Source organism: Oreochromis niloticus, linkage group LG19 (assembly GCF_001858045.2).
Source record: "Oreochromis niloticus isolate F11D_XX linkage group LG19, O_niloticus_UMD_NMBU, whole genome shotgun sequence".
NCBI classification, from domain to species: Eukaryota; Metazoa; Chordata; class Actinopteri; order Cichliformes; family Cichlidae; genus Oreochromis; species Oreochromis niloticus.
In genome coordinates this window covers 14164143-14187137 of record NC_031983.2, presented here as the reverse complement: position 1 = coordinate 14187137, position 22995 = coordinate 14164143, and the positions used below count along the sequence as shown (strand labels likewise).

Below are 22995 nucleotides of genomic sequence, written 5' to 3'. Positions count from 1 at the left end.
TGTGCATTTCTTTATTCTGCTTTTTTCCTCTTCTCTCTCCTCCACACCCTCAATCATTGACAGCAGACAGCTGCCCCTCACTGTCTGGTCTATTGTCTGGTCTCTTCCTGTTATAAGAGAGTTCTTCCTTCCCATTGTCACCAAATGCTTGTTCATAAGTCAAGCAATTAATGTTGGAGTTTCTCTCTAATATAATAGGGACTTTACCTTGCAATATAAAGCAGCTTGAGGTGACTTACTGTAAAGTGATGCTATATAAATTTACCTAAAATAAACTGAGGGAACCTCCACACTCAGTGAAATTCAAAGGTTTTAGCACGCATGGTGTTTGCATCATTCATACTGAACTGGAACCAACACAATGCCAACACAATTCCAATTTAAAAGATGTATTCTTCTCTATGAAATCTGACCGGCATCTTTTATACTCTATGTACTGGTGTTCCAGCACAACGAAACACAGCGACCCCAGCTCCGTGCGTGTATCTAGGTTGCCAACAGTTCTTTCAGCCCATTGGGTGAACCGGAACAATGTGTAGCTCCTCAAATGAAGTTTACTTACACGTCCTCACAAAAGAATAGCTCCAACTTGCTTTATTGTCATAGGAACCTCGTGGTCCCTGGGGGTAACATGAGGCTGGATCCTGAAGTGTTCTTGGCAGGTTCGGGACAAGTCTAGCCAAGCTGTTAAATTATTGCATGTACAAATGTTTCCCTTGTTTCCAGCTGTTTGAATGGATCTTACAGTCCAACAATAGAAGGCTGGTATATACACACCCAATACCCTTTGAACAGGCACATTGTCAATTTTTAGCTACATACATGAAATGTGTTTGACCAGAGATGAATGGGTATCTGATAAAACTGAAACGACAAACTTTGCCAATACTCACACGAGTACACACGAGTAGGGCCATTTGTTCTGTAAAGGAGAGGAAGTGATTTGGGACTGTTTAATGGCTTTGACACTAAGAGACATAAATCTTAACTAGAGGAATAGAAATGTGTCCACTATATGCTGACTATGTGGACAAAGTGTCCCGAGACGCCCACTGGAGACTGATTTTGAGAAGCGGTGGTCATGGGGAGAGCTGGCAGCTTTGGAGAGGATTCTTGCTTTTTGATCAGCAGCCCCAGCACGCCTAAGGGACGGGCGGAGGGACCTGAAAAACCAGTTGCCTGACATTATTACTTTCAGCGAGAAGCAACGTGGAGCCTCCTCCTCCTCCTCCTCCACACTCTCCTCCCCTTCTTCACATAAACACTGTGATTCACAGAGAAACCACACACACACTCTCTCTCTCACACACACACACAGATATCCATGATTGTTTCTGAACTCTCTCTCTCTCAGTACATCTGACCTGTATGCTTGTACCTGTGCCGCCGCCACTTTAGCTACATTTGGGATTTATTCTCCCTCCGGGAGTTGCTCACGCGGCTCTTCGACTCCCTGGTGTCTCCCTCCCCAGGCCTGCTGCGATTCTGGACTATGCCCCCCTCAGTCAGCTGAGGGAGGGGGCTCTTGCACTGCTCAGGCTCTCATCCGGAGAAGGCTTGGGCTGAAATCAAAGAGGAGACGATCGGGTAGGTCACACTAACCGCTGCGGTTTTCTTGGCACATTAATTTTTTTGTTTTGATGTAAACTCAAAGAGTCAGAAATCCCTTTCCTGTTGAGTGTTTCCTGTTATGGAGCGGCGGTTCTCTCAGACATAACGAGAACATAGGTGATTCTCAGGTGAGGGGACAAAAAAATAGCTCACATACCGAAGAACTCTCATGTATAGAAATCTGCTTTTAGTGCTGAAGAAGTGGACAAGTTTGAATTGGAATTTTAAAAAAGAGTCATTAGTATCAGGCTGCATATCTCCTATCGATAAGTGACTGTTTGATGGAGCAGCTGCACTTATCTTCCCATCAGCTGCCAATATAATTGCAGGTAAATGCGATCGCACGGTGTGTAGTCCTGCTGTACCGATTCAGATGATGACGGTATATTGATTTAAGATTTGTCGCTGTGTTGTGGAACTCTCATTTTTAGTTTCTTGACAAGGAGACTTCTAAGAACAGAAAGGTTGCCTGTTCCTCAAGTGCATTTTACTTTAAGCTTCTTGTAAGTGTTTAATGCCTGTGTAAATCTACCCAGCTAAAGTAGATATTCGAGTTTTAATCACTTTGAAACGTCGCTCGAAATGTTGCCTGTTATTCAAGTTATACAGTGTGATGTGGTTTGATTTTAATTTGCCTTCTGTGATTTTCTTTGTTTAATTAGAAGATTGCGAATCTATGATTGAAGTACAAAAGAGGTTAAAATGAAATTAAAATGACATATTCACAAATTAACTCTGTGGCTCAGTAGGTTAACTTCTATTATATGGACTTTCTTGTGTTGTCACATTTAACTTTGATGAGCATTGTCTGATAATGTGCTTTGTTAATACAGCATTGGAAAGTCACACCGTACGTACCAGCAAAGCAACACTATGACAGAAAATGAACTTAAATAGAAATCTATTAAAGACCAATTAGAAACGATGGGATTTTCATCAGGGCAATGATAGATTAATTCTATGTCGTGTATCCAGTTAGAAGGAAAAGTGTGTTATACAACGCTAAACTCTATTCTGAGCAGCATTATGTTTGTCATTTAGGAAAATTATTCATCTTATTATTAGATCGTAATATTTCTGGGGAATCCTGAATGAGTAATCAGCACTTCATCTCAGACAGTTTGTGTAGGTTTCTCTCCTGATAATAATTCTGACTGACAGATTTTAATTAGAAAATGTGTTCCTAATTAGTGTAAATACTCCCAGAGAATGTGTGAATGATGCTTTAACACTCCTTCAAGTGATTGGCAATTTTTTAAGGCTTTCACATTTGTGAACAAACAAACAAAAAAAAAGAGAGACACTGATTTCAGCATTCAGTCTGTGCAACTTACGAAAATTTGGGGAATTTTATTGGGCTTAAATTTTTTAAGTTCACACTTGAGAAATGGCTTGTTAATGCCCTCACACACTGTCTTGATTTGTCATGCTTTTCGTGGCAGTGTAGACTACACTTCACGCTAAGAAGCTGTCGTGCAAACTTTCGTAGACTCATTGCTGAAGTGATTTATGGCCTCCATCTGAAACCAGTTTAGTGTGATTCTCACTATAAATACCAGATTATCTGCGCTTGTTTGGGATTTGGCATTCGAATTTATCCACACATGGATCTACATTTTTACCCTCTTCGGGGTCTGTCCAATGACTAAACAAGTGTCCTGCAGTTATCTCCACACCTTTACTTTCATGGTACGATCACTTCAGCTTTACATGAATAACAGCAACTGTTCTCTGTTGCAAATCTCCCTGCTCACTGACTGGGCTCAATAAAAGTCACAGTAAAATCCCTCTTTGCTGCGACATCTGAATAACCAAAGATATGAGAGGTTTACATCAGAGATGATCCAGGCGAGCTCTCTGCTGTGACTTTAGGCCACATGCCCGCTTTTCTAAGGAAACAATTGGGGCCATCTATGTCTTGTTAGCTTGCTTCAAAGTGACTGCTCAAATATTGACTCCGACAGCCGTTTGAAGATTGTACTTTGAATGTACTTGTGAACGTGGGTCGTGCGGGAGACTGTGTTGTTTTTAACGTCTGGATGAGCATCTGCAGAGGTGGAACGAGTCAACAGCTTTGTCTGTTCATTCCCTCATAAAAAAATAATATTAAAAAAAAAAGGAAACTAAATTGTTCCCGTTCTGCAACGAGTCCACTTTCTGGACAGACCAATAACCGGCTTGTTTACTCAGGGTGGAAGAAAGGATATTGAATTTGCAGTGTTAGTGAATAGCTGCAGTTTGTGGAACAGCAAACAAACTCTTATTACAGAACGGAGAAGATTGACAGACGAGGACACGGATGCTGACGTCAGACTCAGTGGTCTGTTGAGATTTAGTTTCAGATTCCTTTACTTTTAAGAAACCAGAGTAAAAAAAAAATCAGAGGGTCTCTTGCTACCTATGTCGTATGTCTTTTAAGTGATTATCCTGCTTGTGTATATTAACTGTAATATAGTTTCCCTGTGGGAAAAAAACAGGCCTTCCATGCTCTGGGGATTGCAATAAACGACTTAACATGGATACGTTGGATCAGGCACTTTTCTGAAATGTGAATTAAGTATTTCGAGTTCAGCCAATATAGTATATAGATTGGCAATATCGCAGCTACTACTGACAAATAGGTTGTTCATTGTGTCCTGATGCAGGGACACGATGAAGGAAAACATACTTGGAAACAGTGTTATCACATATTTTACATCATAGCTGAGCAGGCAGAAATGTATTGCTGAAAAGTCAATAAACAATGGCTGCATAATTTTTACTTTTCAGTATTACATCATAAAAATAGCTCAAAATCCGGTACTGGCTGGACTCTTGCTGAAAACTGACACTTATAAAAACACTTATATTGACAATGTCGTAACAGATCATAAATTTTATGCGCTCGGTTGGTTCTTGGGTTTAAATCTTGTTGAAATGGGGGGTTTTCTCCATCCTGCAGAATCCTGGCCAATCCACCGGCCTTTACTGCCACTCGTGTTTGAATTAGCTTGACTGATTTCCCCTCTGTTATCTTGACAATAAAGGATGTATGTTTATGGCTTATGGCATTTCCAATATGTGGCTAAGTTGATCAGCTGATTACACTGTTTGGTTTGTACACCAGGAATGTAGTAGCCAGTGACCAAGCTATGACAGGACCGGTGTCGCTTTAAAATGTTTACTGTAAATAAAAAACGATCCGGGTTCAAGCCAAAAATACATCTGCTGGCACCTGTTATATCTTATTTATCTAACCCTGGAGAGAACATATTCTCTAAGATTTACAATCAAAATCAAGCCAGAAAAGAGATATTATACATATAAAAATACACTTGGACAATTAAATGAGGTCATTATCTTTTATCACAAGCTTTCAATCATGGCTTAGGATAACATATCTTTGGCAATTTGTTCTACTCAGGGAAATAGCGCCATGATTCATTTGCCATCAAACTCGAGTTTTGTCTTCTGGGCAGTTCAGTTGAAGTCAAGGAGTGGGTGTGGGATGACGATGTCTGCACGTGAATTAGTCAAGGTGTGTTAGCATTAGGCGTTTTTTTTCCTGGGCTGAGGGCTCTCCCAACCTCTGCCACATTGCACCAATCCTAAACCTAAACTGCAGCTCCTGTGAGGTATTACTTACGTGTGTCAACACACCTATTCCGTGAGAGGCGTCACACCCACCACCTACTGAATCACAAGCATATGCAGTTATGTAAAGAGATGCCTCTGTACTATGAAGAAACCAAGTAAAAAGGGTGGTTAAGGAGTGAAACATCTAGTTTAAAATTACAGTACAGCTATTAGGGAGCTGTCCCAGGGTGTAACCTATGACAGTTGGTTTGGGCTCCAGTCTCAAAACGGCCTAGAACTGGATAAGAAGTTAAGAAAATGGACAGATTATGTTACAACTGTACAAAAGACGACATTAAATCTCCCTCCTGGGACGATAAATATGATCTATCTTTGCTTAATCTGATCACCTCTTTTTGATAAAAGCTGGTACACATCGTGCTGCGCTGGTAAAGCCATTTTTTGGACAGCGTTGATTGCCTCTGCAGACACGACAGCTTTGTAGCACAACAAATGCCTGTAGCTCTACATTTGAACCTTAAAGAAAGAGCTTGTCCTTTCTCTCGAGGTAACTTATTCTATAATCACCAAAGACTCAGCTATGATAAAGGCACTTTTAACAAATTTATTTATTAGTAGACCTAGCTGCTTCCCATTTAAGCCAGTTAACCAAATTAATTTTTTATTCTTTTTTCCAGTAAATTAATCCAGACTCGTTATATTGTCATGGTCTGTTAATTTGCTGTAAACAACTAATGACAAAGATATAATAAAGGATTAGAAGCTAAAAATACAGCACAAGTACTTTAAAGAAAAGCACTGTAAATGTGTTATTTGCCACCATCTGGAAAATGTACACTATTCTCTTTACATAGTGGGCCAATAAATGAACAAATACAGTAATAATACTTCAAAGGAAGATATAGTTTAAAACTAGCTGTTGAAAATACAGTACTGTAAAGAAAAATACTATAGCAATAAGGTACTTTTTAAACACACACATACGTTATTTGAACTTTTTGCCTATAGGAACAAAAATGACTCAACTGGTTACATAACCACGTCATCCCCATAGTGTATTCCCTACTGTTTCCAAAGCAATGGTGTAACTGACCTTACACATCACACGATTAGTTAGCTACTTATCAGAAGCTGTCAACACAGCAAACAGCTAATATGATGTATGCCATTATTAATCTCTTTGCCTGATAGTATGTCAACACCTGGAGAGTCATTTATGCAATATTTGCCTGGTGGATAAGACGTAAAGCACACACACACATATCGAGTACTAGTTTCGTTACTCTATTCTTAGAGTGTGACTACAGTTCTGATTTTACTGCAGTGAAAACAATTAAATCACAGTTTAAGCTCTGACCGTTTTTTGGTATTTGTGACTTTAAGTGTCTGTGCATTCGTGTCCTTGAGGTTTCGTATACAGTATATGGTCTGTAAAAAGACCTTGTGCAATGCTTCCAGGATATGCACAATGGGTTGTAGGTGAAATGTAAACTCGAGCATGCCACTGATGTTTAAGACTGAGCACAAAAGACTGCACTTATCCATATACTTCATGGGGGAAACAATAATCTAAAATCTCATAATCTCTGTAGGTAAAAGAATGAATCAGAAATGACATGTCCAGTGTATACGCAGTGCTGGGGTGATATTTTCTGTACTTTACTGTGACTATAATTGATATGATATGTGTCAGGATGTGTGCGTGGGATGATCTTCCGTGTGCCAAGATTTTCAGCTTTTTATAGCTGATGCAAATTTTTATCCGTTTGTACCACCTGCTCTGATTGTGCCGCTGTGCCGGTAAACACGCTCTTGTTAAAGTAATCTAAATAATGCTGTGATTTCAGCCTGGTAATTTTAAGATTAGTTAAATGAGTGGTGGAAGTGATTAGGTCAAAAAATGTCAACTCATTAAAAAATAAAAAACCACACACACACACACACACACACACACACACAAATAAATGCTATCGTAATGACGGCACATTAAATCTTCCACTTAATCACTGCCTCATTGAGTCACGCTCGAATGACTCACTGAGCTCAGTGTGTATCCTTTGGTTTACGTTGCACTGCGTGAAAAGAGGATGAGGAAGTCCCGTGATGACGCCAGCGTGCTACAAGTGGAAACAAAAGTAGAAGTGACATTTAGAGGATGTCTTTATGTAAATCTATAAGGACATCCATTTTATGGAAGTTAAAAAGTTTGTTCGTGTCAAGTTTGCTTTGGTTGCGAGATGGTGTCGCTGTCCTAATCAGTGTCAGGAGAGAGATCAGTGACAGGGACACCCCTGACCTACAGCTGTGATCAGATTGTTTCCTGGAGCATCTGGGATCCTCCCACTTGACAGAGGATCTCTTCGTGATATGCTTGCAAAACAGTAGATTAGATTGAGATCACAGTGTGCTGAGTACAATAACAAAATCACACAGGTGCCCTGGTTGTCGGCTGGCAGTAAAATAATATCTGAGGGTGACTCTAGGAGTCATGGCTGAGAGAGCGCTAATCTATACCTCTTCATTTCTAGAACCTCGTTTGTAGGAATAAACTGAAAGCACATAATTTAGGTGCTATTTTTAATTCAGTGAAAATGGTTGAACATGTACTTAACACATTTATTAGACCATCTGTAATTAAAGAAAAGACTGAAATTTTAGAAATCGACATTACACATAGTTTAAACCAGAAGCCAGAAATTAATCCATTTACGTATAACATTTTACCTCTAAAATTTTCCATTCATTTGGCATCTTCATCAAAAAATGATAATGTCCTTATATATATATATATAATTCATGGGTAAGAACAATAAATTTTATTCATGGTTATTTTGGGAACTTTGAGTGTTGAAAACGTTAGGAATGTGGCAGGATTACCACCATGTTTAACAGCTGAAACTAGAAAAACAAATGCTGGACTTGGAAAGTAAAATGTTTCCCCATTCTTGCTTTATCTAAAATGTTACCTGCTTATAAGTACAGAGCCTCCATTGTGGTAATTTTGATTTATTATATGCCAAGTGTTTATGTAAGCTGACAGGTCTAGATTGCAGATAGTTCATCTTAGCACCCGGGCTCTTTTACCACAGTGCCATGCTGCTTTATGTATGCGGAAAATGTGGAAAATCGATTTGTCCTGCTGAAATAAGAAAAAAGTGTCATCTGTCTGATTGGCAGGGTATGTTGCTCTTAAAAGTAGATCTCATTTAGCATTAATGGTGTCTTCACAGATGTTGACTAATGTCACCTTATCACCATGAAAGCATCCAGCTTCCACAATAGTCCTTGTTCTCTTTAGTGCCAAGGATGTGATTCCTCACACCACAACATAGTTTTCCACCTCAGTTCAGTCCATTTTAACTGAGGTCTAAGTCATTAAAGATAACCCTAACCCAACATTTTGGAAAAGGGAAAGACTGATTTTTATGGAAATACTGAAAATGGATTTTGATGCGTGTCAGTTGGGAAGATTATTTTCTCTGTTCCCTGATTGACAAGAGAAGGGAATGATGAAAAAAGAGGGGGAAAGGGAAAGGTCAATGTCAGGGAATGGGATAATTAATCATTATCCCTGAATTAATATAACTGAGGATAGGAAAGGAAAAGGGAGAGAAGGAGGACGAAATTTAGTAAAAGGGAATTAATAGGAAGTAAGGGAAGATTAGATTTTTGGAAATGGAGGAAAGACAAAAGAAGAGGAGGGGAAGGTTAGGCTTCAGGAAATGAAGAAAATGAAGAAGGGGTAATGTTGAGGTTAGTCCAGTGGAAGGAGGAAGAAGAGATGAAAAGTTGGGATTTAGGGTTTAAGAAAAAAGAAAACAACATAAAAGGGAACTTTTCTTTAAAGGAGTGGAAAGAGGATAAAGGGAAAGGGGGGTGGGGGGGGGGGGGGAGTTGATATGAATGAACAGGATCATTTGAAGAATATAGTTAGGAGGAAAGGAAGGAGAGGGGGGACAGAGGTTTGGGATTTTGGTTGAGGTAATCTCTAATGATGATGATGATCCTGGCTATTCTCTGTTGGTTTTTGGCCTCGTTTCTCTGGATGTTCTGAATCTTGTAATGATATTATCTACTGAAGATGATGATTTGCATTTTCACGTTGGTAAACATTCCTAAAATGTGAAATGGCGGACTGCTGCCCATATTTGCTTCCCTTGTGTTTAAAAAAGTCAAAATGTTACAAAATGTGATAACGTTTTTTAAGGAGGTGTTTATGCACAGGAGGTGCAGGGTATATGAAATAAATAAATGTTAAGTACCCCAAAACAAGAACTATAGGACAGGAATACAGGAACGCAGTACTGGGACATATTTGTGCTCTGTCTTTTCAGCTTTGTTCTGACTGCCATCAATTGGCCTGATGAATATACATCCCTGAAACAACAAAGGCTCCGGCAGACATGACAAAGCCTGGCATTACCAGCCAGTCAATCAAAAGCATGAGAACCCAACAATCACATCCTGTCAGTCAGTTTAATACCATTTGTTTGTGTGAGAAATCTGGTCAGAGACGAGTTATGTGGCTGGCAACATAGTTTCTGCTTTGACTGCTTCTGTAGACTGTGTCGTGAAATACATCAAAGATTTTTAAAATGAAAAAAAAAAGTGTGTATTTTGCTCTCTTGTCTTCCCCTTACCCCCAAATCTGGTTCTGAAAGAGGTTTCATCCTGTTAAAAGGGAGTTTTTCTTTCCCAGTTTCGCCAGGTGCTTGCTCATAGGGGGCAGTCTGATTTTTGTTTGCTTGTTTTTTAGCCTTTAATAAAGGACGGCTGTTGTGAATATATATAAATAAAACTGAACAGAAAAGCTTTATGATTGCTGGAATCTTGTGGTACCACAAAGCTTTGTATTCACTCATACTTTTTATTGTAGTGTTCTGGTGAGGCTTGCCATTCTTGTAGTTGCCATAAAACATTCAGTCATTACCAACTTTCCCTCCACTGAGCGATCCATCTGCTATTTTTATCCCCCATCTGTTCTTCTACATTCCTCTTATTTTCTAAATGTGTTATAAATCTATGGCAGAAACAATGTAAACCTTACAATATTTCTCTCGAATGAATGTAGTGCTGTTTTAGTCTGTGGCTGACGTGATACTTTTTGTTCTTGGCAGGTTATTCCTGAAGATGCAAGCTTCAACCGTCTCACCAGTGACCAACACTACCGTAACTTCGAACACAACCGCTGTCACCAAGTCCAAAGAACAAATACTCATTCAAAGTAAGAATATCATCTGTGTGTGAGCTCCAAACTGCAGTGTCATCTTGAACCAGACATCAGTGAAACGCATCCTTGTCAGCAAGGTTTTGTTTTTTTGTCGACACCATGATAGTGCTTTGAGTTAGATAAGAAATAATCAGAAGAGCCAGTCCTCAGAAATAAAAACCCGCTGCGTCATGGAGTCTAATCTGCACATTTCTTATGGGCTTGGCAGACAAGTATTTGGTAGAAAATATTTACCGGCGTCTGTTTACCTTTTAGTGATATGGTTGCTAGGCCACAAATCATTATTTCTGGAGGACACACAAAATAAGTTGCACCATCACAAGAAGGCGGATTGTGTATAAGACCTCATAACTCATAAACAGACCTGTCAGAGAGTTCATTGCTCATCTTTCCTCTCTTCTGTGTCTCTCAGGTTCTGGGGCTATGATTGCTGTCATTGTCATTGGCATTATTATCATTCTCGCCATTTTACTCATCATTCTGAAGACGTACAACAGGTGAGACGACATTCCTCGGACACAAGGCGATTCCTGCATACCGAATGTTTCAAGCTGTAAAGCACCGTTGTATTCACTTCGTGGAAGACTAGAGAGCTGCTTCAGCTTTTCAGCTTTCTTTTTTTATCACATTCCGTTTGAGAGATACCATAATACCATCTTCTATATCAGATTCTTATTTACTCTCTGCCAGTGGTTCCCTGGCATTTTGACGTGGGACTTTTCCCCTATAAAGTGGCACAACCTGACGTACGGGTCACATCTGTATAGCTATATATCTGATTTGCAACCGGCAGCTACAACCACACTGGAGCATTCCCTTCTTAGATTGTTTAACTTCAATAAAAACATTCCAGCACCTGAGAAGGATTCATGACCCTTTGACGATCCTGATAAAAACGGGATGCCACTAATAGGATAACATGCATATCTGTGAGAGCTGTTCCCAGTCTGCAAGTGGTGATTTAAAGTAGTTTCTTATCTGATGTAAGTGCTAATATATGTAATGTAAATGAGATTTTTATATTATTCATATAACTACTACAGTAAAAAGACAAAAGACTGCCAATTAAAAAACTGCTATTATTATGGAATTATTACAGGAATCACAAAGTAAAAAAAATAATCTATAAATTTGTCTTCACAATGTCTTTGTTTGTTTTTTGTTCAGGCGGACACGTGAATCCAGACTCCTGGGAACCAGTAGAAGCTCAAAACCTCGTCCGAAGATGTCCCAATCCACAGTTCAAAGCAACTTGCCGCTGACGCCCATGGGAATCAGCTCTGTGTCAGGCAGCATCACCAACTCAAACCCGGCCTCAGAGAGCAGCTTCCGGCTGCCCAGAGCAGAGCTCACCAGTGCGGAGGGGAATCAAGTTGAGCAGTTCAGCACCAACAGCGAGTCCACCGTGGTCACCATACATGAAAATCCATCAATAGAAAACACATAGCATCAAGACTGCGGTTTAGTCTCAAAACAGGCACTGACTGATGTGTTGTTGCATATTGTGCTGACTGAATCCTGTGGAAACTCAATCTGTGACCTTGTCACTGTTAAATCTCCACCAACTGGGCCACTGCTAGAGACTACAAGGATATCACGAGGTCTTTTGGGTGTACAATTCAAAGATGATCAAAGCAGCACTGGAAACAGACACAAGGGATATGAAGGATCTGAAAACGGAAACTTCCTTTTGAAGAACTTTGGCTAAACTCAGTGTTCAGAGAATAGTCATTGCTGTTTGTGCTCTTTATTAGCATTACTGCAAATGAAGTAATGAAGTAATGTGTAGTGTAGACTGCTATGGGCCTATGGCTGTATAATGCTGGTCTCAGCGATGCACATTTCTGTTTTCAAGAGGTTTTTGAATAAACGTAGAATTCATCTAATTGAAGGCATGGAAGATGATAACTCTTTTTGTAGTTGTGTAATGGACACCCTTTATGACTGAGGAAATATGTTAATGTTCCAGATTTATTTTGAGTTCTATTCCTAACTGATCTGGTTAACTTTACATCATTCTGTACTTGTGAGAAGTCGCACATTCATTTTGTGTTTTTAAAAATCTCTAAAATATATATCATTACGTCCATTTTTCTTTCTTTCTTTCTTTCTTTCTTACTTTTTTTTTTTACCACGCAGAATGAAGAGACCTATGTAAAACAACCTGTCAGCCTTACTTCCTGATGTGAATCATTTTTAATTTGACACTAAAGTATTTTGCACTTTATTCTCTTTGGTCCCTGTATTTGTATTGTTTGTAGATGTTCACTAAATGAAATGAAGTGAAAATAAAAACTAATATTTCTAGTAGTGGATTGTCTGCTTATTACAATGAGGTAATTAGCACAGAGAATAATAATAATAGTAGGAGTAAAAAATAATATTTGGAAGCAGAAGTGTGAGTCCCTGCGCCCTCTGCTGGTAGTCTCTGGAAAAGCAATGACTGGACAGCCTTAAAGCTGCGTTCAAGAGAGCAAGAACTGTTCGCAAACTCCAACGATCAGAAGCTGCAAATGAGAAAAACAGTCCTCACCAATTTATTTTTGCACATTTCTTGGACAAGTTTAAGGATTTGCACTGTAAATCCTTGTACTATGAATTTATTCGTTTGAATAATGTTCGCTAACAACTGAAAAACAATCTTGAACGCGACTTATAGCGACCATTGACAACCAGGACGATGGTGACCGTAGGTGAGTTGGCAATAAGCTATTGTTTCCCTTAAAAATCATATTAGTTGTCAATATATTTCGTCTGTATTTTCATTTTAAATATATATTTCCGAGTTTCCGCCTCCTCACCAGAACTAACAACGCAAAGCTAAGCCAGGAGTAGTTAGCATCTTACTACCTATGCTAAGGAAGTAAGCTCGTTTTAATGTGTTTTAATGTGTTGCAGTCGAGCTGCTGAGTCTCCTGTTGGTGTCGGTGCTGTGGGGCTGCACCAATCCTTTCCTAAAGAGAGGGACTGAGGGGATAGAAAATGTGACAAAAACCAGCAAAGTGGCACAGCTGCTGGCGGAGCTCAGGTTTCTCTTTCTTAACATCAAGGTAGGTTTTGAGACAGCAGATTCGCGCATTTTAACGTTTACTGTATGTTATTGTAACTGTCTCAGTTGCTCCCTCTCCCTTGTGTTTACAGTACCTGGTCCCATTTCTATTAAACCAGAGTGGTTCAGTGGTCTACTATTACACACTTTCAACCACAGGTGAGACCTAGCACAGATGTACCCTGAAACACTAATGAGAACTTACCTATAGAGTTGTGCGGATCGGGCCAAATATTGAGTGTATCGATACCAACGGTGGTATTGGATCAGATCGATATTTTGTTTCTGTGTTAAATAAAATGTTTGGGGTTTTTTTGGAAATATATCTCAAACATGCACTATGAAGAATGGCTGAACCTTTTTGTGTTGACTATCTGTCTGTTTATTTATAGCCTACAGCATATTTAAACAACAGAAATTGACCCAAAGTGCTTTAGAGCCAGGCACATTCACATTCCAGGTCTCCAAAAAACCCAGTTTCTGAATACATGAAAACCTTATAAGTGTTTTATTGTGTTATTATTATGAAAAGTAGTCTAAATCACGAAGTTTTAATGGTCATTAAAATGTGTTCAAAATTTCAAATGATTCACCCCATAAATCATGACACACTGATATACCTATATAAGCTATATTTATAGGCTAAAAGTATCGGTATTGGTTTAGTATCAGTAATACTGACCCTATATTTACTTCATATCAGATCATACCAGAATTTCCTGTATCAAATGCCAATAAGCCACCGTAGATTAGTTTTTCACATGGCTTTCTGGATAAATGTTAAATGTAATTTCTTTTCAACACTACTATTATAATTTCACAAGTATCATAATCTAGAATTGCAACTTTGGTTCCTTTTATAATGCATATTTTACAGATTTTCATCTTCTTAATGTTAAATAGTATAAAAATGTCACAACTGAGCCAATGTTGACCTTTTAAAATCTCATTTTCAGTCTTTAATTTGAAGTAATCTTGAATTAAAAAGGCAGAAAATCCTCATACTTAATGGAACATGTTTGAGAAATTACTTTTATTGGTTTATCTGACACAGACTGTCACTGTATACCTTCTTCGTAGGCTAGAAATTCATTTTTATTTTATTTTTTTAACTTTCTTCTCATCCAGAGTTATCGTTTGCTGTTCCTGTAGCCAACTCCCTCACCCTTCTTTGCACTCTGCTGACTGGCAAGTTTCTAGGGGAAGAGATTGGAGGCAAACGTAAGTCACTCATGTGATAACACTACATTTGTGTGCTTTTTTTAAAATAATGAGGCCAGTCACACAACTGGTGGTATTTATCTAGAAAAGGAAAAATTCAGATGCTGATTTTGAAGCTGTTTAAAGTCATGATTAAAAAGAAAATTAACCACCCTCTAATTCAAAGGTTTTACATAAAAAATCATCTGATGCTTTGCAGTTCTTGAATTTAGGAAATACAGTATCGGTTGTACTACAGAACATAGCATATTACACGCTGTCATTACTTATGTAACATAAACTAAGCCAAATGCAGAAGGATTATGTGAAACGCTAAATACAACCTTACTTCTTCTTCTACAGGAATTAATAGGGTATTTAGGAGCCAGATTAGTAGATTACAGATATGATTATTCAGTGGAAAATCATTTAGGTCAATTGCCAAACTTCCAGAGAGTGGACATCCCAGGAAATTCACGCCAAGGTCAGAGTGTACAATTCTCAGAGAAACTTTACCAAAAAAAAAGAAAACCAAGAGCTACATCTCAGACTCTACGAGCCTCAGTTAGCATGTTAAATTTTAAAGTTTATGACAGTTCAGTTAGAAAAAGACTGAACAAGTATGGCTTGTTTCGAAGGGTTACCAGGTCAAAGCCTCAGCTTCCTAAAAAGAACATGGCAGCAGAGCTGTGGTTTGCAAAGCTGCAGCTGAACAAACCGCAAGTCTCCTGGAACAATGTCAGATTAGAAATATTTGGTGATAATGCACCAAACATTTGGCAAAAGTCAAACATGGCGAATCAGCACAGACACCTCATACCAACGGTCAGCACAGTGATGGAGGGGTGGTGATTTGGACTTGTTTTTCATTCACAGGACCAGTGACTGCACCTTGCAGTCACTGTGTCAGCATCTGTAAGCCAAGGTGTTCTAGTCAAATGAGAGGCTACATGTGTGTCTGACAGCTAAAGCGGGACTTGATCCTAACCCTTGAAACACCACAGCTACAACAGAATCGCTGCAAAAGAAAAGAATAGAGGTGTTGCAATGACCCAGTCAAAGTCCAGACGTCAACCTGACTGAAATGCTGTGCTTAAACAAATCCCCACTAACCTCAATGAACTGAAGCAACATTGTAAAGGTGATTGGGCCAGAATGATGTGAGAGATTGAATCATACAGAAAACGATTACTTCAAGTTATTGTTGTTAAAAATTGTTCTGCAAGCTATTGAATAATGAGGCGTACTTAATTTTTTTTTACACACTTCATCTGTATTTTGGTTTAGTTTTTGTTTAATTAATAATGACAGTTTAATATGTTGTTGTTCATCTGAAGTTGTGCTAAGACATGCTAACTGAACTGAAAGAGGGTGACATTTCTTTGTACCATGACCGTAGCTAATTAATAAATACATGAGCAAGACAAGTCATTTTTGCCTTGTAAATTATACTAGCAATACAATTCCTCCTGTACTTAAAAAATACTGTACTGGTGGTGTTCTGAACTTTAACATTTGCAATTTTACTTTAACTTTAACTATTTTGATATCCTTGCCCACACATCTGTCTGCAGAGGCTGTCGTAGGAATGTTCCTCACCATGGCTGGCATCACTCTGTGTATTATAAGCTCCATTGATGATACTGGCAGAGATACTGGGAATCAGAATATGACCCAACCCGTGTACTGAAGGAGATCAGGATTAAAGCCATTTCCTCTGCGCCCTCAAATAAATCCTTCGCCGTAAATGGAAAGAAGGGCGATGAAGTTGGAGCAGGATTGAAGAGGATAATTTAGATTCAGAGAGCAGCTCCTGAGAGCAGCGATGCTGATGGGAGAATTGTGTCTAAACTAACTCAAGCTTCAAAAGGCCTGTCCAGAAAACTCTCACACCATGTTGAGGGGGGAAGCGGGTTCATGGAGAGTTCACCACAGAGCTTGACTCGATTTATGACGCTCGCATAGAAAAGCGGTGGTTGTTAACTTTTACTTTTAAACGCTCCGCTGCTCCTGCCATGTGACTGGCATCTGCATAGATGCTGCAGAGACCACATATAAATAAGCCCGGGGTAGATGTCAGCTTCTGGTTTAATGGGGTTATTTTGTGGCGGCTGCCTTTAGCCTGCTGTAGAGTAAGAGCAAGGCATGAGGGGACAATGTTGTTGTATAGCTTGAGGATAAAATCTGATTTGTTTATTTTAATTTTTTTCATCTTTCGCCTTTCCTTTTACTGTTTACTCGTGATATACTATGAAGGAATATACTGCTTTTATTTTCCAAACTACTTTTGAAAGAAAAAGACTTGAACTGTGTAAAGAGTTCAGAAATTGGTCACATGTACAGTAATACATATGTTTATTGTCACATTTAATTGATACAAGACACTGTACAGATGACTGTTAATATTGTGCTCTGTTCCTGTGTTGTTGCTGATATTTAATCAATAAATTCTTGGCAACACTACTGTTCCCCAACACTCATTTAGTAGTCACTCATTTTTCAGTATAGGTTTAAGATTTACCCTAAAAAATGCTTTTTTTTTTCTGTACACATAGTGAATATATTGAACATCTACACAGTATCAGCATAAGAATCATGCCTGTAAAACTGAATGGACAGAACCTCATAAACGGGTGTACGATACAATAAACTTCAATCAGTTTGAGCTGAAGCTTATAGAGCTTCTGATAGTGTATCCACCTGTTGTAGTGTTTGTTCTCCTTGCACTTCTCACGCTTACATTTTCTACAATAAAACAACATACATTAATGTTGTTATTTGGCTCATTAACACAGTTAAAGTACTACTAATTTAATCAAACGTTCATGCGGTGTGAAACTGTTAGGACGCCGTGACCTCCTCCTGATGATGGTGGTTTTGTTCTGTTGCAACCGACGGCGCATCCTGCAGGATCTCCTGTCACAGCAACAACACTAAATCAGTGTAAAGGCAAAAGCTATCAGCAAGACGAGTTTACTGCCTTGGTTATATTGATGCCGGTAAAACGTGATGGTGTTGTAGGGTGTGAGGTTGGTAAACTTGCCTTTTCTTTTCTGTGCTCTGCGTGACTGCTAGACGATGAAGGCCTCGACTTCGAAGACGTCTGCTTCAGCTCCTTTTGAAATGAAAGTCACAAAGATTTTGCCTCCACGTGCTGAAGTTCTGTATTTGTTCAATTGATTAATTAGCTACTCGTGTGTGTGGGTGTGTGTGTGTGTGTGTGTACCAGTATTTCAGCTTTGGACTCCTGCTCCTCTTCAGATAGTAATGCCTTTTAACGGCACAAGAACAAAAATGGTTAACCCTTTTAATGCGAACACGTGAATTACGATTAAATGTAAACAACCCACCCACACGAACCGTACCTGCTTTCCACTGTACTTGTGTGGGTGCTCCTCGTCGTCGTGCTGCTCACTCTTGATAATTTGTGCTTGTCTCTTGAGAGAAATAAATAGGTTTTTTTAATGCTTTTGTTCAAAATGTGCAGCATGCATGTACTGTCCTTGTGACAGTGAATTAATAATTACTCCACATGCATGCAGGACAACTATTATTCAGTGGTATTTTTGGTTTTGCTTGTACAGGAGTGAGTGATGAGTGTTATTTCTCATATCTAACAAAACATGTTAGATATGGCATAAAAAATGCCTACCATCTGTTTGTTCTGCAGAGGATCGTCTGGGCTGGTTAATTCCTCCTCCTCCACTATTTCTGCAGCTCTCTTTGGAAAGGAAATATGATTAAAATTTAGATTTAATCTCACTTCTATAATATTAAGGGCAGACAAACGTGCCCACCTCAGTCATATTTTAGCATTTAATTATCTTCTATTCAGTTATGAGTCTGAAATGACGCAGAGGTGCCTGAAGCTAACCTGATCAACAGGAAGCTCTGTAGCTGTATTTTCATCCTCCTGCACCTCCTCTGCCCCTCGTACCTCTTCTCTCCTTTTCTGTGCTCCGCTTTTAAATACACTGGGCTGGCCTGTCATGGGTAGATATCAAAAGTTTTTTACCACCAAAAAGTGGAGATACTCCTTAAGACTGATTGGATTTCATGAAATCCTCACCAGATCCATTGCTGAGCGGTGGTCTCGTTTGCATTCGGTTCTTCCGGATCTTGACCGGCCTGGCAAAAAACACAGAGGTCTCATCTGCTCCCTCTCTCCTGCTCCTTTGCTGGGAGGCTTGTGGGGCTGCAGCTTCATCTCCTGTTGATTTCACCCTCCGACCGTCTGACTGAAATTCATGAGTCACATTGAATATGTTACATAAAACACACCAAATTATATAAATACTCATAATATAGCATCAGATAGTGTGAATATAAGTCAGTGGAGACTTGTTTGTTTGTTTTACCTCTGGGGAGTCAAGGAGAGCTGAGTCACTGCATTGGTCTTCAGGCCCGCTTCCTGCTTTCCTGTTCTAATGGAGAAAAAACAGATGTTCATAGCCTGTTAGTGTTTTCTTCTGACAGCTGCCAATCAGACCTGACATGTAGGCTGGAAAATAACGATCCTAAAACTGTATTTTAAGACATGAAAATAAAGCGAGTAACTGAATGCAGAGAGAGGAGGAGGATTACCTCAGCTCTCCTTAACATCCTTCTCTTCCCAGGGAAATATCTACAAAATGAAGAAACATAGTTATTAAAAAAAATGGGAGAGGGGAATGTGTGGGATATTGTTCTCTTCTTGTTTCCAGTTGTCTGATTATTATTCATGTGTTAGCACAGGTTGAAACAAGCACGGGGTTTTTTTTGTTTTGTTTTGTTTTTTACAGAGGAACTTCCATGATTGTACCTCTCTGTAGTTTTGGAGACTATTAGCTCCACATATGGGAGTTTCTTGAACCTCTCGGTTCCCACGGCAACGTAGCAGCGGCCAGTCTCCAGCTCCCCAGCTGAGGACACGGACACTCCTTCTAGAGAACACAACCTAAAAAACGTACAGGGGTTCGATATTTACTTTACTAGATCTTTCTGTTTGTATTTCACAGAGCTGTTGGGAATGTTTTTGACCTTCTGTGTGATGGTGTCACTGACCTGCGCACCGCACCGGTCCTTAGGCTGACCTTCTCTGTGATTAGACTCAAGATCTGATCCAGGTCCTGCTGCATGCTCCGAGGAATGATGAATCGGAACGGTGGACACAGGAGGTCTCCATTTCGAAAAACGCTGAACAGGACAAGAAACATCTTAATTCTTGTATGCAGATATGTGATGAAAGAGTTAAGAACTGGTAATTGTTACTACTGGTCTAAGCTGGTTGTGAAAAGATGGTTCCTTAAATGGCAGACTAGGAACAATTAATTAGCAGTTAAGAAACAATGAATGATAGTTTAATTAGCCACAGCAAAGATACTTTAAATCTTCCAACAGTTGCATTATTTTAATGTGAAATTGATTCCAGTATAAGTCTGGGAAACGTGGATATGTGGATACGTTTCAGGGCAAAGATTAACTCCCAAAAGTGTTGCTAAAGGAAACATCAGGGGAAGCCAGTAGTAGCAGTTTATTCTCTGGAGATCTTAAGGACATCCAGTAGGTGCAGAGATAGTTTAATCCGAAATGAAAGCAATGGTACTGCCAGCAAACTGATTGTAAAAAATAAATAAATAAATTTCTGATACTATGTATATATGCCTCCGATAAGCAGTTCGTCCAACTCACTGTATAATGCAAGGCACAGGTATATACTTCCTCCATTTAGCTGACACATTCGGCCTCTGGATTGCTTTGACCTAGAGGGGACCAACAGAAAATCAGATGCTTGCCACTGCTGAACATCAAATGCTGTCAATTTTTCATCAACTTTCAAAATTCTTTCAACAGATTTACATCATTCCTGTCCTGCACATAAATTGCACTGCATGAGTATCACCAAGAAAATCATTATCCCAAAAGTGTAATCACTGGCTAACCATTCAGCTCATGTCAGCTCAAGTGCTGCAGCCATGGAAACTGACGTCACTCCAAGACTCCTCAGATGGTGCATTTAGACACGCCGTGTCTTATCTGAGGGCCCTCACCCATATCGTCTCATAGTAATGAAATCTGGAGCCAATATCCATGTCTGCCTCTAGCTGAGCTAAATCAGCGGGCTCTGATAATCTCCCCGTTATTGTTTTTTTTTTTTTCCTTCCTTAAAGTGGCAGACATTTAATTATTTACAATGTGTCTGAGTCCAGAAGGAGGGCTTAGAATTTGAGTATTAGGCCTGCCTGAACATGTACACAGCCCTGATTACACTGTGTGGAAGCATAAAAACTTCAAACACAAACACTCAACATACGGGCACACTTCTTGTGTATCTCCACAGCAACCACAATACAGACATGTAAGACTTTAAAGCCAAAGGCTCCACCTAAAAAACCACTTATTCAAAATAGCATCTATGCACGCTTATTCTATACTCATGTATGTTTTTTGTTCATAAAAGTAAGACTAATAGATCGCTCTGCATCTGAAACACTAAGAGGTCAGTCCTGCCAGCAGGTCAGAATATAAAACAAGTACTTGTCGTGAGTGGCTCTTAAGTGTGTGTGGCTTTGAAATCAATTTAGTGTGAATGCTAAGGGAGCTTCATTATGCCTAATCCTAGCATCCTCATCACTGCGCACTGCCTGCCTTTCATTATACTGAAAAGGTTGAGTTCAGCCAAAGAGAAAGGATAATTTTCTTGATGAAATCGTTTGACGTTGCAATATCCCGCTGAAATTAATGAAGCTGTCACATGAGAGTACCCTGCAAGTTCTGAGTGACTGAGTGTTTGATGGACAGTGCAGTCATTAGCCCATTATATCCGCTAATCTACCTAACAGCCTGTGACTTCAATAGGAGGATAATAGGGGACATGCACAGCTAATGCTTGCTCATAAGAATGGGTCGTCACTTTTAAAGGCAAATAAGGTTGCGTCAATAAACAAAAAATCCTGCACTCTTTTTAAATTTGACTTGGAAGGAGTTGAAATGATCAGCTTGATATGACTGTAGCCTGGTGGTGCATTCCTCTTGGTTAGGCTAGGATTAATCAGTGACAGATTCCTTAAAAGGATTGAAATGAAATGAAAGCCTACCTGGATTTCCTCACGAGCAGTGGGTTGCTTTTTTGTTCTCACGTTCAGGTAACTGTGCATAAAGACAAGAGATATAACAAAGAAAACCCTAACACAGTACTTGATCTGTTTTCCAGACATCAAGGACCTTCCTCTAAGTATAAATAACTTCATTTTGTTGTACCCACTCGAGTTTCTTGAATCTCTCAAAGCCAGCAGCAACATACTGGGCTCCTGTCCGTAGATCCTGCAGGTCTGCGACTTGGTGGCCCTGCCTGGGGGTGTACAGAGTCCTGACGGCAAGAGGGGCGCCGATGCTCTGGGTCACTTCATTCAGAAAGGCCTCCATGGTGACCACCTGTCGCTGGTTGACCACAAACCTGCGTCCACTGTAGAAGGGGTCTCCATTCCTATACACCACCACGCTCTTCACTGGAGGCAGCAGAGATGTAGCTGCAGAGCTGGCAGCCATTTCTGAGTGCATATATATTTAAAATGTGTTTTTGAGTTTACACAAACACACACAGAGAGACATCACATAATTCTCTCCATGCGTGCATTTTCATTCATTGCACCTAATAATTACATTTACTTACCCTTTTCATACACACACACACCACATTCTTTGGGTTCACACATTTCCAAAAGTCACACATTAACACAAACAAATGATCCAGCTACCACTCCAAAGTGCAAAGCAATGCTCAGTCACTCACATGCTCGGTGAAGGATTAAGAGGGAAAAATGCAGAAAAGCCAAAGGTGAAGATCAGTCTCTGCTGTTGTTGTGGTGGTGGTCTGTCTGGACTCCCCCTCACCACGTTCTGCTCCTCTCTATCCCCTTCACATTCAAACACTCTCACACGGACACTACTCCACTGATGGCGGTGAGTATTTCCTGGTTGCCATAGCAGCGTGGCCAGCAATGACTGGCTTTGTGGGCCAAACCATCAGCAGAAACCACAACAAAAGAGACAGGCAAGAGGAGGGGAGAACGGGTGGGTCTCCTGCACTGTAAGCTGAATCAATAAGATAACCTCTACAGGCAGGTTAAAAAAAAAAGGAAAAAAAAGGCCAAATCCATCAAGCATAGAAGTGAGAGCAAGTGCAACAGCCAGGTGATTCTCTTTATCGTAAAATATTAAATATGCAAGCACAACAGAAGATCTCTCAAGTGAGTAACGAGGAAAAGTTCAGCTTTAACTTGTAAATATTTTTCTTTCCGTGGGTTCTCTATAAGGACATAAATACCAGAGGACAACAGGTGTTTAATAG

General features: G+C 39.6%; 3 protein-coding genes across 5 annotated transcripts; 2 read left to right on the top strand and 1 right to left on the bottom strand.

The window, feature by feature from the left end:
* Nucleotides 1–813: 813 nt before the first annotated feature.
* Nucleotides 814–12727, top strand: ncmap (non-compact myelin associated protein). 2 transcript variants are annotated; one of them, XM_013276372.3, is made up of 4 exons: nucleotides 814–1587; nucleotides 10305–10411; nucleotides 10830–10914; nucleotides 11585–12727. In XM_013276372.3, exons 2-4 carry the CDS (start codon nucleotides 10318–10320, stop codon nucleotides 11862–11864), a joined length of 459 nt encoding a protein of 152 aa, XP_013131826.1. In that variant the 5' UTR covers nucleotides 814–1587; nucleotides 10305–10317; the 3' UTR covers nucleotides 11865–12727. The 2 variants fall into 2 exon arrangements, with proteins under 2 accessions (XP_013131826.1, XP_019204671.1); XM_019349126.2 differs by lacking the exon at nucleotides 814–1587 and adding an exon at nucleotides 1617–1940.
* Nucleotides 12728–12845: 118 nt separating this feature from the next.
* tmem234 (transmembrane protein 234) lies at nucleotides 12846–19802 on the top strand. 2 transcript variants are annotated; one of them, XM_005477146.4, is made up of 5 exons: nucleotides 12846–13110; nucleotides 13316–13467; nucleotides 13559–13625; nucleotides 14595–14687; nucleotides 19664–19802. In XM_005477146.4, the coding sequence occupies exons 1-5, from the start codon at nucleotides 13098–13100 to the stop codon at nucleotides 19735–19737; spliced, it is 399 nt and encodes a 132-aa protein (XP_005477203.1). In that variant the 5' UTR covers nucleotides 12846–13097; the 3' UTR covers nucleotides 19738–19802. The 2 variants fall into 2 exon arrangements, with proteins under 2 accessions (XP_005477203.1, XP_003453264.1); XM_003453216.5 differs by lacking the exon at nucleotides 19664–19802 and adding an exon at nucleotides 16241–16728 and having other exon boundaries at nucleotides 12856–13110.
* dcdc2b (doublecortin domain containing 2B) lies at nucleotides 16678–22815 on the bottom strand. Its single transcript, XM_003453248.5, has 15 exons — nucleotides 22438–22815; nucleotides 21910–22195; nucleotides 21743–21794; nucleotides 20337–20407; nucleotides 19710–19841; nucleotides 19468–19602; nucleotides 19251–19290; nucleotides 19025–19090; nucleotides 18736–18904; nucleotides 18541–18650; nucleotides 18319–18387; nucleotides 18032–18103; nucleotides 17893–17937; nucleotides 17710–17781; nucleotides 16678–17582 (listed from the first exon to the last, which is right to left on the bottom strand). The coding sequence occupies exons 2-15, from the start codon at nucleotides 22191–22193 to the stop codon at nucleotides 17508–17510; spliced, it is 1392 nt and encodes a 463-aa protein (XP_003453296.2). The 5' UTR covers nucleotides 22194–22195; nucleotides 22438–22815; the 3' UTR covers nucleotides 16678–17507.
* Nucleotides 22816–22995: the final 180 nt, after the last annotated feature.